We start from the raw sequence: 14,122 nt of genomic DNA on the forward strand, positions 1-14,122 counted from the left end.
GGCTGCTTCTGCTCCACCACCACAGCAGAGAATCCTCTTGCAGAACACCACAATACCTGCTGGAAGGTAGGACTGATGTGTCAAGCCCCAGCCACCAACCCTTGCAGTCCCAACCCACCTCTCTGAAGACACACAGTTTTGCCCTTTCCTTGAACAACTCAAAAGAAATCAAATTGCCTTCACCTTTTGGGCAGAGGCTGCTCTCTTCTCCTGCTTGGCTTTCATCTCTGCGAGGAGTCCGCTGCCCATCACCTGCACTCCGTACCTGCGGCCCCCCTGGGGGCTCCCCTTGCTGTCCCCCCTCTCAGCTCTTGCCACATCATCTGTCTGCCCCTCCTCCAGGGAGTCTGGCGTCTTCAATTCCTCCGATCGCTCTGCGCCACCGTTCTGCTCTGCAGGCTTTGCCTCCTTCTTGCCTGTGTCTAAAGCTGGACTTTTGGCAGCAACCTTGGGCGAGGAGGGCTCCTCTGCCACCGACACAGTCTGGGGGCGCTCGGATTTGGAGCCTCTTGATTTGATTAAGTTAAGGAAACCACTCTTCCTCGAGTCCCTTTTCTTCTTCTCTTCACCTGCTTCACTGTGCTCGCTGCTGTCTGAGCTTTTAGTTGATGGTCTCCTAAAAAGACACAGACACTTCAAATTTTTCTCCACTCCCCTCTTCCCTTTTTAAAATAGTATCAAACGACTTCTTCCAGGCACGACTAATCTTATATATGATCCATATATTGCCCTAGGACAAGCCATTACCTGGTTGGTGTCTCTATATTAAAAACAGGACAACTAGCATTGGTCATACCATCTTGAGGATTCCTGTGCTACTTTGTGCAGCTGTTTCATCTGCACTGGGCATCCAGATGTTTCTAACACTAGACAGCTCTAACCAAGCTGTCTATGCATGTTGGGTTTGCATGGCCAGGTTTTGGTAGCAGGGGGTCTTCTGCTGAAGAGGAAGGAGCAGCAGAGAATGAACTGATTGCAGCCACCATTCCCTGTCCCCTTTGCCACTAGGGAGGAGAGGGTAGAGAAAATCAGAAGTGAAGTTGAGCCCTGAAAAGAGGGAGTGGAGGGGAGAGGTATTTTTAAGGTTTGGTTTATTTCTCATTATCATAGTCTGATTTGATTGGCAATAAAGCAAATTTATTTTCCCCCAAGTTGAGTCTGTTTTGCCCATAATAGTAACTGGCAAGACATTTCTCCCTTCCCTTATCTCAACCCAAAAGCCTCTCATTACATTTTCTATCCTCTGTCCAGCAGGAGCTGAGTGACAGAGCAGCTGTGGAGGGCACAATCATACCACAACATACAATTTTACTATGCTGTTTCCAGAGCACACTGCCTGTGGTTTGTACCTGCCCACTAGTAAAAGGATAAGAATTGATCTAGGCACATGTTTAACACAGCTTTTGGGAGATCTTGTTCTCTTGTTCCTTAAGGGCCCTTGCTTGAAATAAGAACTAGCTGGCAAAGCCATTTTCTCTCAGTAAGGAATACACTTCTATAGTGCAGATGCTCATCCTCAGAAAAAAAATAAAAAAAAGGGCCAGAAAACCCAAAATAACAAATAAGCAAAACCAATCCCTAAAGAACCCACCTGCCACTAAGATTATCTGGAGGCATCTTCTGAGCAGACTATTCACATTTGAAGGCAAAGCTGAGCACATACACATTCACATACAAGCACCCAAACAAGGAAGAGAGCCACTGGTGTCCCAAATAAAGATCCTCAGCAAAGAGCATGGCCAGGGATGGGTAAAGAGGGATGGTGCAAGTTCACAGGGACATGTGAAATGAGCAGCTGGCAGGCACCCAAGGGAAGCACAGGAGAATGCATACCTGTGAGCACCCAGCACATAAACTGCTTAGGACATTTTTCAAAGCTACCATAATTTCATGCATCTACATAGAATACCACACATGGCTTCACGTGTCACTATAAATATCTGTAACTCATAGTGACTTTAGAACATTTGCTTTTCCTGGCACAACTATCTACTAGTCAACACTTACTATCCTTAATGGATATCACATATAGCACACAAAGGGTCATCCCAAGTTGCCTGGAAATCACCCTGGCTTTCTCATTTAGTTATGGAAATACTTTGTGTGTGCTCATGCATTCAAGAACATCTACATGCATGGTTCTGTAAATATACTGCCAGCTCCAAGGCAACTGCATAAGCTCTATAATCCTTATATAAAGAAGGAGACATCTTTCAGATTAATGTTTTGCTTAAATCTGAAATACTACAAACTGGTGAAACACATCTTTAACCTATTTCAAAACCAGCATAAATCTACTGTCATCTGTGAAAACACTGTACCCAACAGCACTCCTCACTAGAGAGAAACACCCATGTGTACAACCAGCACTGGGGAGACTCTCAACCAATATAAAGCTCTGCTTCAGCTCTAATGAACTTCACTGAAGGGTAAAATGAAGTCAACTGAATTATAAGAATACACACTAGTCATTAATTCCCCCCAACATGGCAATTTAAAAGCAATTTATTTCAAAGTACAAATTTAATTTCAATGTATATACCCACTTTTAAGGACAGGTAATTGAATTCACAATGTCTTGACTACTAAGGTATTTTCTGACTTTGACAACTGGAACCCTGGATATTGGGAACAGGAGTCAAACACAGTTTGAAAATGCTGCTTGTCCAGCTATCAAAATGGACTTATTTTTTATTTTAAATAACCTAAAAAAATATTTTAACTTACTTTGAATCCATTTTTGTTACTTTCTTAGTGAAAAATTCATCCACACCTTCATCCACTCTCCCCATGAGACCATTCTGGTCCCCTTCTGGTGGAACTCCAGCAGACACCTGACAGAATAAAAAACTCTCTCTGTTATACAATAATCTAATCATGTTTGCTCCACTGATAATAATTAAGAGTTAAGACATTATAAAAATTGTGTGTGCCAACCAAAACTCAGTGCAGACAACAAAACCACACTGGAATTCCCCCTCTAGCAAGGCCAGCTGATACATTACATCAAATGCAAAGTGACCCAAAACACCAGTGACAAACTGGATGCTGCAATGCATCAGGCCAGGAATCAAATGCCTTGGGCTTGAGAGAATAGAGCACAAGGTCAGTCAGACAAGCAATAAAATACAGAAAAAATAAATCCTGATCAGGTGGTGACCTGAAGAGAAAGTATTTTCAACAGCCAGTTGTTTCCCTCTTTGGAGAAAAACCTATGTTCTGGAATTTGCACTTAGAGGTTTAGAAACAGAGCTCCAGCAGACTAGTAGAGCCTTTTATAATTCATTCAGTCTAGCACTTCCAAAAGCAGAGACTCTAAATACAGCATCAGGTGTTCCACTTTAGGAACCAAACACAGACTTTTGCTCAATGTCTGAAAACAGCAAACCTACTCCCCATCTTTGGTTTCAATGCCCACATTTTGAATATGAATGACCTCAGGCATATAAACCATGCTGGCTTTGAAATACCTGCCAACCACAAAGGCCCTGTGAAGCTCAGCTGGTGACTCTGCAGCCTCCTGAAGATGAAACAAGCAGTCTCCTGGGAGGACTTCTCATGTGGTCTAGCTCCTGTATGCATCTTTGATGTGGAAAAGCTCTATTACTAGTAAAGAGACTTCCTTTAACTTAAATGCCATATGGAAACCTTTTAGATGACTGTAGAGGACTCCTCAAGACCCAACCCAGTTGTATTCTTGGTGGTGCAAGGGACCAGGACACAAAGTAACAGGGTTTGTAATTTGAAACAATTAAAATCAAGCAATCTCCCAGTTTCCACCGGAATTTAAAAGTAATCCCAACATCTCTTCTGATGTGGAATACAAACTCTCTTCTATGTTTCACTACTTTTAAAAGCTGGTTTAAATATCAAACCCAATCTCATTAACAGAGCCATTAAACTTTTTACTTTCCATTCCTGAACTCTGTTATTTTTTCTTATCAAAGATAATAGTTAATATTTTATTGATACCTCCTGTACCAATCTAATATTGATCTGAAAGGAGCCCACATGGTAATGCTTTGTTGTCAGTCAAATTGGCAACAGATTTTCTATAAAGAACAGGTCTATTCTAAATTAGCACAATGATTTATCAGATTTCCAACTCTGCCACCTTTGCTGTGTTCTGTAGAGAACTTGTTTAGCTGGAACATCTCACAGCAGGCAGGAGTGCATGTGCCTTCATCTGGGCTGGCCTCGGTCCCAAACCCCTTGTCACTGGCCTCTCAACCAAGACACGAAATAAGAGCGAGGGATGTGTTTAAGAGAAATGAAAAAACACTTCTTATTGACACTGGAGTCCTCCAGACAGGAGGGATAAACATGGAAGTATCAAAAGCAAGAGCATCTCCTGAAGGGGACTAATTCCAGGATCCAATCATCTACAGAAAATGAGATCTACATAAAGATAAAACATTTCACATCTGAAACACTGGAAAATTCCTAAAAATTAATGAAAGATGTACAGAAATGTTGAGCATCTAATAAGGTTCTCAAGGCACAGGATATTCTTATAGGTGTTTATTGTAACACTTTTTAGTATTAGCATTTACTGTAAGACTGAGCTCTGGTTTGTTTTGTGTTTTACCCTATCTCTAAAAAAAGAAAAAAAAAAAAAAAAGAGTGTTAAGTCTCCATTTGTCCTTTTTTATCTCTTTTTTAGCTTAAGTTTAAAAGCAAGCATGTTTCTTTGTTAAGGAAAAAACTGGCTTTGAAGCAGAAATAAGTAAGATGAATCACAATCTCTTTCATCCATTAGAGATTTATCTATTTTGCTGTACTAAATCTACACACATGAGGGAAGGACTCATGAGGTTGAGATCTCACAAAAATCTAAATTATAAACAACTGTTTTATCATTTTTCTTCAAAGTTAAAGCTACTTGGAGTAGATGGTTTTGAGTTTTTCTTTTTTCCCCCTGTCATTTCCCCCTCTCTGAACACTCATTCCAGTAGAAACTCTGACAAAACTGTGCATCCTTCTTCTGCCTGCCCACCCAACTCAAGTTAAAAGTTTGTTTCTCTTTTTTTCTTCTTTTTCTCCTTTCTTTTCTTACATTTTTTGGCTTCCAAAGAACAAATCAATTTTCCAGCAAAACAAGGGAAGTACAACTACAATCATCTGAGACCCCTTGAATTACTGAACACAAATAATGGGAACAGCAAACAACCCAACAGAGCTACTTTAAGTGGCAGGAAAGGTCAAGATTTTGCCTCTCATAGTTCAGATGTTTTCCCTAAGCACTGCTTTCTGTATTCCTGAAGTGGCAAAACCAGCAATGTCACAGTTCACTCATGACACTGGCCTCCAAGATCTAGCTGTTTCACTTTCAGCAGCATCAAAACAAACATCTCAAGTCTTTCAAAAATTTGTTTGGACTCATTTTGAGGTCAGAACTAGTAAGGAACTAAATGGTTTGTAGAAACAAGACAGGGACAAATGAGTTTAACTAAAAAAAGCTCCTTCCAACTTCTGCAACTAAAAAACCCCCTAATTTCTTAATTAATTCAATAGGGATGAGCATTCCCACAACACTGCACTATCATGGGAAGCAAGACCTTTCTCTTTTTGTGGCTGTTGAAGAAAATATTTTATTTCCTAGTTCCATGGCTAGTAGTGAAGCACTTGCCCCTCCCATGCCCCTGCTCCTTCCTCCTCCCTGTGCTGATGGCACAGGATGTGCTGAGTTTGGAAGCAACTGGGAAAACATGTGCCTTCTGCAGCAATGGAAGTGGGAGAAATAAACACAGATGTGCTTTCACTACATGGAGACAAATCCATTCTCCTGCTACCACTAACCTTGCTAGTGAAGCACAAGGGAATAGAAAGTTGGCTTGAATATTCCCTTTGCCTGAATGTTTCTCCCTTTCCAAGTGGTACAAAAAACACTCCATTGACTAATACAAGCTTTCCCAGCATTAGGGAAATATTCAAGGATCCTCTCAACTGGAAACCCTCAGGAAGCAGAAGAGGCCACAGGCATTTATTATGAGGCAGCCTAACACAGAGAGGCAAAGGCTGCCCCTTGATAGGGCTACTTATCATATCAGCTGTGCTCTGTTGCTGTGAGATAACTCTGCAACTCCTCCAGATCTGTCCTTACATACCCCGAGGCCACACCACCACAGAAATAAATCTTTACTGATGTGGTGTGCCAAGGAAATGGAACTGTGGGAACTCCACACACGTATATTGAGTTCACACCAATGCCTTTCGTGAACAGACAGTGCTCTTCTGTTTTGCCTTTCTAAGGCAGGCTCCAGCATGAAAAGCAGATCTGTGACTATGCAGATTTGCTGGCCCAAACACCATCTTCAGTTTAGGAGCTGTGGGAAGCTGGGTGTCAGAGAGTAGCTCCTCTGAGAGCTGATAGAAATAAGAATTCATGCCAAGTTATCACATCTTAATGCAGGCAGAAAAAAGGATTAAGACTTAACCCTTGGAATGTAATTGAAAGGTCTCATGATATTTTGTGCATTTCCTGTGAAAGCTCCAAATACCTTCAGAAACTGCCTTCATGAAAAAAAAAAAAAACAAAAGCAACATAAAAAAGGATAAAACATATCTTGGATTTAGGCTGTGTCAAACAAGACAAAAAGTGTGTAAGAGGGATAGCACACTGAAAGACATGAATACCAGAAGAAAAATTAAGTAGCTGCTTATGGCTTTTACACCTTCAGCCATTGTCCTCATTACACTGCAAGACCTGACTCATGGCAAAAAGCAATTAACATACAACACTGCCAGCAATATTTTAATGTAGACTCACTGCTGCTTGGCTGGGCTGTTGCTTTTTATTCCTTTTGGGCCTTAATTTTGTAAAGTGTTCCAGTTTCCTTCCTTCTTCTGATGGCAGCTCTGAAATGAATCCAGAAGTTCGTTTGTCTGGCCTGCTGGAAGGAAACGGTGGGTCTTCTATATGGATAGGTACTTCTTCCAGGGCTTTATCTAGATCAAATTCCATTTCTAAGAGAAATCAAAACTTTCTAATTAGATTTAACATGATATTTAAAACCAAAGACAATGCCATTCCTCTTTTTGGTGGCAAATAATTATGAACACATTCAGAGAACTTAGCCACAATGTCTCTGTGAGCAGACAGAGCACTGTGAGCAACTATTTGCTATTAAACACATTAGCAGAGTCCCAAAACAAAGCAGCCAATGTGTGCCATGAATGCAGCCCAGAGGGAGGGAGAGTCACCTGTGCTTTTCAATCAAGAACCATCTAGAACCACCTCAGGCAAGCAAAGAAACAAAATGGTTTTAAAGAATTCTCACTTACCAAAAGCTCTGGACACTGGCCGGAGCATTCTACTGTGGATGCTTTTCCTTTTTGATTTAGGAGTCATCTATCAACAAAAAACAAAACAAAAATTACTTTAGGGGATAAAAGAAATTACAACAAAACAGTTTTCCAAGCCTATGAACCATTTAAATATTTGATTTGATTTAACACCAGAAGAGAATGGCTTTTTTCCTCCCTCTCTCACACATTCAGAAACTTACCTAAATTTATACTTCGTTCAATTGACTTTGGACAGAACCAGGGAGGTAATTCATTTTTCCCACTAAAAGTTCAGGATGCACACAGGAGGATTATTGAAATTGTCCAAGCATTAACTCTTTGATCCCCAATTGAAAAACAAGGGAACCATTAAAATCTCACCTCTGCAGAGATCACAAGGGACTCATTTAAGACTTAATTACTTTGTCCAACATTGCACAGTTAATGACAATACCGGGAATAGTCTACCCCTTGTTCTGGCTTTTATTTTTGATACAAACTACACTTCATCAGTTCATTTGTTAGTGGTATGTTACTGGGAATTGATGCTTCTGGACATCAGCACAGAGCTCACCAAACTTCCCGAGGAAAATGAGCCTTGGAGAATACAGCCCTTCTTCAAAAAACAAAAACACCATATCAGTGTTGGCAGTATCTGCAGCAAACACATGACTTCTCTGGACTTTAGACACATTAAGAAGAGGTGGAAAGTTTGGCATACATTTAACACAGTTGCTGAATTAGGTGCTATTAGCCCTCGGGTCTTCACATTGTCAAAAAAAGGAGTACATTGCCTTAAGAGAGCAAATACCCAGACTAAAGACTTGAGTTTGTTCTTTTTGGAAGAAAGTTGTCTTGTCTTGACTGAAGCCTTCTCAAAGTTTGCATGGTGAGAAAGCTTTGTTACAGAAAATGGATGCATCACCAATTCCAAACCTCTTAACATAGCTCAGCATGACAAAAAGTCAGACTGTTTGTTTAAAAGTTGACCCACAGGTTTTCTCAAGAGTTTAAATTAAAATCACTCAGCTTCTATAAAGATGGGTTCCTTTTGTGGTAGAGTTGTACATGCTGGCTTTAGCAATACCCATATACTTCCACTAACTTGTTAGTCCTGAAACCAAGGGACATCAAATATAGTGGCTTCAAATTCTGGAGTATCAGTCAGCAAGATTTTTGTTATGGCTTGCCACTCATTTACAGAATTGCTAATAAAGTTTAGTAGTATCAATTTTATATCACCCTGAAAAGACTTAGTTGGCATTAACATTTCAGACAAATCATGAACTGTTTAAGGCAAACATTTGCTAGTTTTTATGAATGGAAAGTTCAGTGCACAGACTTGCATGTGCTGAATTCATATTCACAAAGTAGTCACGAGGATCATTATGCCACTACTCTCATGCTCAGGGTTATGATAGATTTTTGTGACAGGACAGCTATTACCCGCGTTCTCAGGACCAGGAAAAGACTTGAAGACTACAGACTGGGCAGTGATAGCACTGCCTGGGCAGCAGAGCTCTGGTTTTATTGACATGAACATTGCTGGGAAAAAAGATACCTTCAGCTGTTGCAGGTTTCCACTTCCACATTTGACAACCATCAGTAAATGACACAATAGTTTCAAGACCAGCCAGGAACAAGTTTGCCACCTGAGCAGACTTACTCTGACACTAATGAACAGGCAAAGTGTTGCTGCATCAAAAGATCAGACATTACTTTCAGAGTTACCAATGGATTTGATGGTGAGTGTCTGGAGTGGGGATGAATTTTTTCAGCCAAAACTGCACTGGACTGTGCAAGAGGTAGGCAGCTGGGCAGCCTCTGAACTGCACACCTCAACAGCTGTCCTTCCATTCATCCCCCAAACCTGAAACAACCAAAGCATTTGCACCTCATGTAAGAAAGAATTGAAGCAGTTCAGCATTTGGGGGACAGCAATTACAAGTCACTATCAGTATTCCTGATTTCATTTCCAGATGTGGCCCACTTCTCTTGTTAAGTTATATTCACATGCATTTTAGTCTGTTTCCTCATTTTTTGGGTGGTGTGACTGGAAGTTACATTTAGTATATACAGCAGCTCCTGTGCTAAAGAAGATCAAAAGGAGGACAGGAAACACAGCTGATGGAAGGCTCTGGTCACTCAGCAGCTGCATGGCCAGTGTTCTGAGTGGATGAACACAGGCTGAGAGCTGCCTCAGTCCAGGGCACCAATGGAAACAGCACAGGGCAAGTTCTGAGACTCCTGTGCAAGGACTGGAATACTCCAAACACTTCTTCAACAGCCAGGAACAGAATGATTTCATTTTCCCTCCCAGACAAGAAAATGCCCCCAGATGACCCTGCAGAGCCTGTGCTGATGACCATAAGCCAGTCTCTGCTATAACTTACTGTCAGCTTGGCACGATCTGTCAGCAGCTTGGTTGCTGGGGATAAAGGCAGAGGGATAGAGATGCTTCCCATTTGCTTTAACAGCATGAATAACAGCTCCACATACACTTTTATTTGAAAACCTTCTGTTTTCTAGCCTGTTTAGGAAGTGCACAGATGAAAGGCTTCTTGCCAAGTGAACTTTCTAGATCACATGCAGAGCAAAATGGGTCAAAGCATTAATTTAAATAGGCCAGTGTGCTCTTTTACAAAATATTAGGCTTAATCTCTGCTTAACATCTCAGCCACCACACAGTCTGCTACAGCAGCAGTGCATATGTCATTGCTAGAGGAGGTATCTGAACTCCCCAGCCTGAACCCAGTTTCCTCTGTTTCATGGAAGTAGCTCAGATTTGGCAGAAGCACCTCTTCTGCCTTCTCACCACCTCTGGCCCCACAAGCACAACGTGGCTCTCTGGCCTTGTGCTACCCTTGTGGACTTTACAGAGGAATAGCTGTTAGCATCACCTCCTCTCATGCACATTGTCCACAGACTTTCCATTCTAGCACACCACCTCCTGAATTCTTCCTTGTTTTGCCTACTTTTCCATGAGCACATTGTAGGCTGTTTGGCAGAACAGATAGAAATATTAGCTGCTTCTCTAGAATTTGAGACAACCTCTTGGAAGTCTGCATGTACCTATGCCCCTGAGATCTCAGGATATGGCTCCATAAGTGAACCCCTCTGCAGTAGATGTGAGCCAGCAAACCTCTACCACCCTTCCAAATAAAGGCTTATTTACACACTGTCATATGTCCTTGCTAACTTTAAGCTCCCAGGATCTCTTCCCATGATCACTTTTCCAGATTCCTCCTTTCTGACTGCCTTCCTCACAAAACTGTCTGAGCTCTCTTGAGTTTTCTGAAATTTGATTACCAGCTGTGAAAGAACACTAGTACCTTGGGAACCGAAAACAACAACTGAAATAGTTTTGTTTTGAATGCTAGAAAACAATGTACTTTCAGAAACAGGATCTCAGATACTATCCTTGTTTATGCAGATAATTGAAATTGCTCTCAGTGCCGAGGGAAATGCTTATTTCCATGTTTTTGTCCTCTTACTTCAAAGAAATTTATATTCAATCCTACTCGATACAGAGGTGCTCTCTGACTCTCCTGTAACTTCTCTTTCAAAAAAATTCAAACAAACTAATGGACAAGTTGCTGCTCCCTCTTGAAATTTATTTCCCCAACCAGTCTCCAGCACATGGGCTTTCAGCCTTGAGAACATGTTAAGGACTATTCTTCATTAAGTTGTATGATGCTTGAATATAAAACCAAATCAACAGTTTTTTCTTCTGAGCAGTAGCATTTGTGCTTGTACCTCCAACATCAGCACTCTGCTTTGGTTTGGTCTTAAAGCCAAGGGGTCCTTTAAGTTTGGATGCTACATTAGCTGAACCTTTTTGCAAATGCCATCTCATTCCTGAACCACTGCCTGTTTCATTTGTAGGTGCAGATGGATGGCACTACAGTTTCCCAGGAGACTCTCAAGGCAGAACAGAGGCAAATGGAGCACAAAAACATAAACAAGTAGGCCAGAAACAGCAGAGCTAAAAAAATACTTACACTTGTACAGCAGAGAGTCTCCATGCAGCAAAAAAGAAAGAAAAAAGAATATGAATGGGGAAGACAAAGCAATAGCAGTTCTCAGGAAAGGAGGCAAAACCAGGAATCACCAAAATAAAGAAAACTAAAGCCAAAACACTTGGAAGTCTTAGCAGGAAAGGTGACATGCAAGAATGAGGTAAAATTCTCTTGTATTTGGAAATGCTATACATTTTGTATCTCCAGAGGATAACCAGAGAAGTACGTGATCTCTCGTTTGATCTATATTGGGACAAATTTGGGTTTTTTGACATTTGTTTCCAATATACAGCACTCGCCAATGGTGCCAACCTGCCACCTGCTGTCTTAATTTACTGTGTTTTTCCATTTTGCTGGCACCAGTAGTGAGGAAAAAAAAAGTGGTTCTGTTACTTCCTAGTCTGAAGGAAGATTCTGAATTAAAAATTGCCAGTTTGTTGTGGTGTGCAAGCAAGCAAGGAAAATAAAACAAAGCTTCTCTTGAAGCAATGAAAAAGGATGGAAGTCTGTTCTCTTGAGGTTTAAATAAACCTAAACCAAAGCAACAGTATCTCTCCTCCCCACAAGGAAGTTTAGAGGCACAGACTTTCAAGCACTTTTGACATGAGAGAAAGATGCTGTTTCATTACTAAAGCACAACCTTTTCTCTTCCCTTCAGAAATTATAAGCAAAAAAAGGAAGCAGCACAGCCGTCACAGGAAATTAAACAATGCCAAATGTCATATCCCATCTCTTCTATGGCTCATGACCAACCATGCTCCTCCAGAATTTAGGGTTAGAAAAAACAATTATTAGAAGTGTGGTTTTGTTCTCAAGTTGAATGGGGACTGCCATAACAACACTGCAGGTGTTAGCAGAATGTGGCAGAAATAGTTATGGTCTGGATTAAACATCTTGTCAAGAAAGTGCTGCATGTTCTTGCACCCAGCTCCTCTCCTTTATTTTCCTGCTGTCATCAGGGTCAGTTGTTTGTTTGTTGGGGTTTTGCCTCAGGGTTTTAGGGTTTTTTTTTTGGTTTTATTTTCTTTTACCCTCAGAAACTTTGGCATTATGCAAGAGTTCTCAGCTAGCGGTGATTCAGGCAAACTACCTCATTACTCTAATTTTTATATGCTAGCCATGCACACATACTCTTACTCAATTTCTCTGTCAGAATATCTCTTCTCTTGCCCATCCTTTACATTACCAATCACTACAGCTCACTGCTCTGAGATTGCTGGAGAGACTGCAGAATCCATTGACAAATATCTCAAAAACTGAAACAATTTTTTAAAAAGTGTGCCTGCACACTTCCAGAAATAAATCTGCAACACTGATTCTCTTTCAGACAGCATTTGTGGCAATACTCCAGCATTTTGTGTGTATTTAATGCATAGGTAGGAAATTTATTTCTATTATATATGCAGCTGGAAATGTGATTAGGACCAAAGTGCAAAGCAACACACATAAATGGAAGCAATCCCAGGATTTGAGGGAGTTTACAGTCTATGATTCTGATCCAACAAGGGCTTATGGAAACTCCTACCTTCCACAGTTAAAAGGTGCTAAACACCTTGTGGCTGGGGATTAAAGAGGAAGAAAGAGGTGCACAGCAAGCAAGGGTTAGACAAGGAAGAGCCATTAAGCAAAACAAAGACCAAAGGACTTGCCTGAAGCCACCAAGGAATCTGGCTGCTCTGCAGGGAACCTAATGCCAGCCTTCAGATCCCTGAAGTGCTGCAGACCCTGAGGCCTCTCAACCTTTCCCCCATTCTTTACTCTCAGCATAACTGCAATATGAAGTGCTCTGCCTCCCAGTGTACAGGGACCATCCCTGAAGATGAAATACCAACCCACAACCAAAAATCTCAAGAAAATTCAACCCAAACAAAATCAGAAACTGCATCAGCAAATTCGAACAGTGTGCCAATGAGGTTTGAGATCATAAAAATATTTCAAAGGAGTTTTACAGAACATATTTATCCAGTGCTATATCATTTCAGCTGTATGCATTTTGTGGGATATGCCTTTTTAAGAAAGTGGCAAGAGGTAAGAAAACAAGGCATTTTATCACAAGTCCTGTTGTTTTCTTTTGCTGTAAGGAATTCTGAGCTGTAAAGCTGCCATGACACCAGTTCAATCAATAAATGTTTCCCACACTTCTTTTAGTCTCCTAACTACCTCTGACAGAGTCACACATCTGTTGTCTCATTAAAAAACAAACAAACAAAAAAAAACACCAACAAAAATTTCATGTATACTTTACAAAACAGAGCAGCAAATTGACCAGTTCTAGTTTTTGCACATTAAATCTTTGAACATGCTGGTATCTCACCATCTGTATAGACAACCTTAGAAACTAGAGAGTTGCTATTGTTTACTTCAACACAGAAGATTTTATGGTGTGATTTCCAGGGTGAAACCTCCCATGTGGCTTCCAAAAACCAGTGATGCACTTCCCACTAGCAGTGACAGTAACCTGAGCCACTGTCCTTAGGATCTGCCCCTTGAGTGCCATTGTCCTTGGAAAGTTAAATGCAATGTGAAAACACATGTCAGCTAATGGAGCATTTTTCAGTGGACAGGAGAGCAAAGCCCCTCACAGTCCTGAATGTAGGGGATGTGCTTTTATATATTAGCAGAGATCTAGTCCTTACCTTCCTATTTCAGAGTTCTGCACTCCATATGAAAATACGATAGATATAGATAGATAGATAGATAGATAGATAGATAGATAGATAGATAGATAGATAGATAGAATAAATATGGCATACAAATAATCCATATGTGACTTTCAGGAGTATGTGTGTTTATTTCCTTCTCTCCCTGAAGAGTTG

The 14,122-nt window shown here is 40.9% G+C and overlaps 1 protein-coding gene across 3 annotated transcripts in view; it reads right to left on the reverse strand.

Moving 5' to 3' along the window:
* Positions 1–14,122, reverse strand: part of CARMIL1 (capping protein regulator and myosin 1 linker 1) — a 186,513-nt gene that overhangs the window by 16,060 nt on the left and 156,331 nt on the right. For all 3 annotated transcript variants that reach the window (XM_079301418.1, XM_079301417.1, XM_079301419.1), the window contains 4 exons: positions 7,285–7,351; positions 6,770–6,966; positions 2,728–2,834; positions 184–616 (listed from right to left, as the gene is read on the reverse strand). In XM_079301418.1, the coding sequence (XP_079157544.1) occupies positions 184–616; positions 2,728–2,834; positions 6,770–6,966; positions 7,285–7,351 (804 nt within the window). The remainder of the gene's footprint in view (positions 1–183; positions 617–2,727; positions 2,835–6,769; positions 6,967–7,284; positions 7,352–14,122) is intronic.

Source organism: Erithacus rubecula (genome assembly GCF_903797595.1).
Source record: "Erithacus rubecula genome assembly, chromosome: 3".
Classification (NCBI taxonomy): Eukaryota; Metazoa; Chordata; class Aves; order Passeriformes; family Muscicapidae; genus Erithacus; species Erithacus rubecula.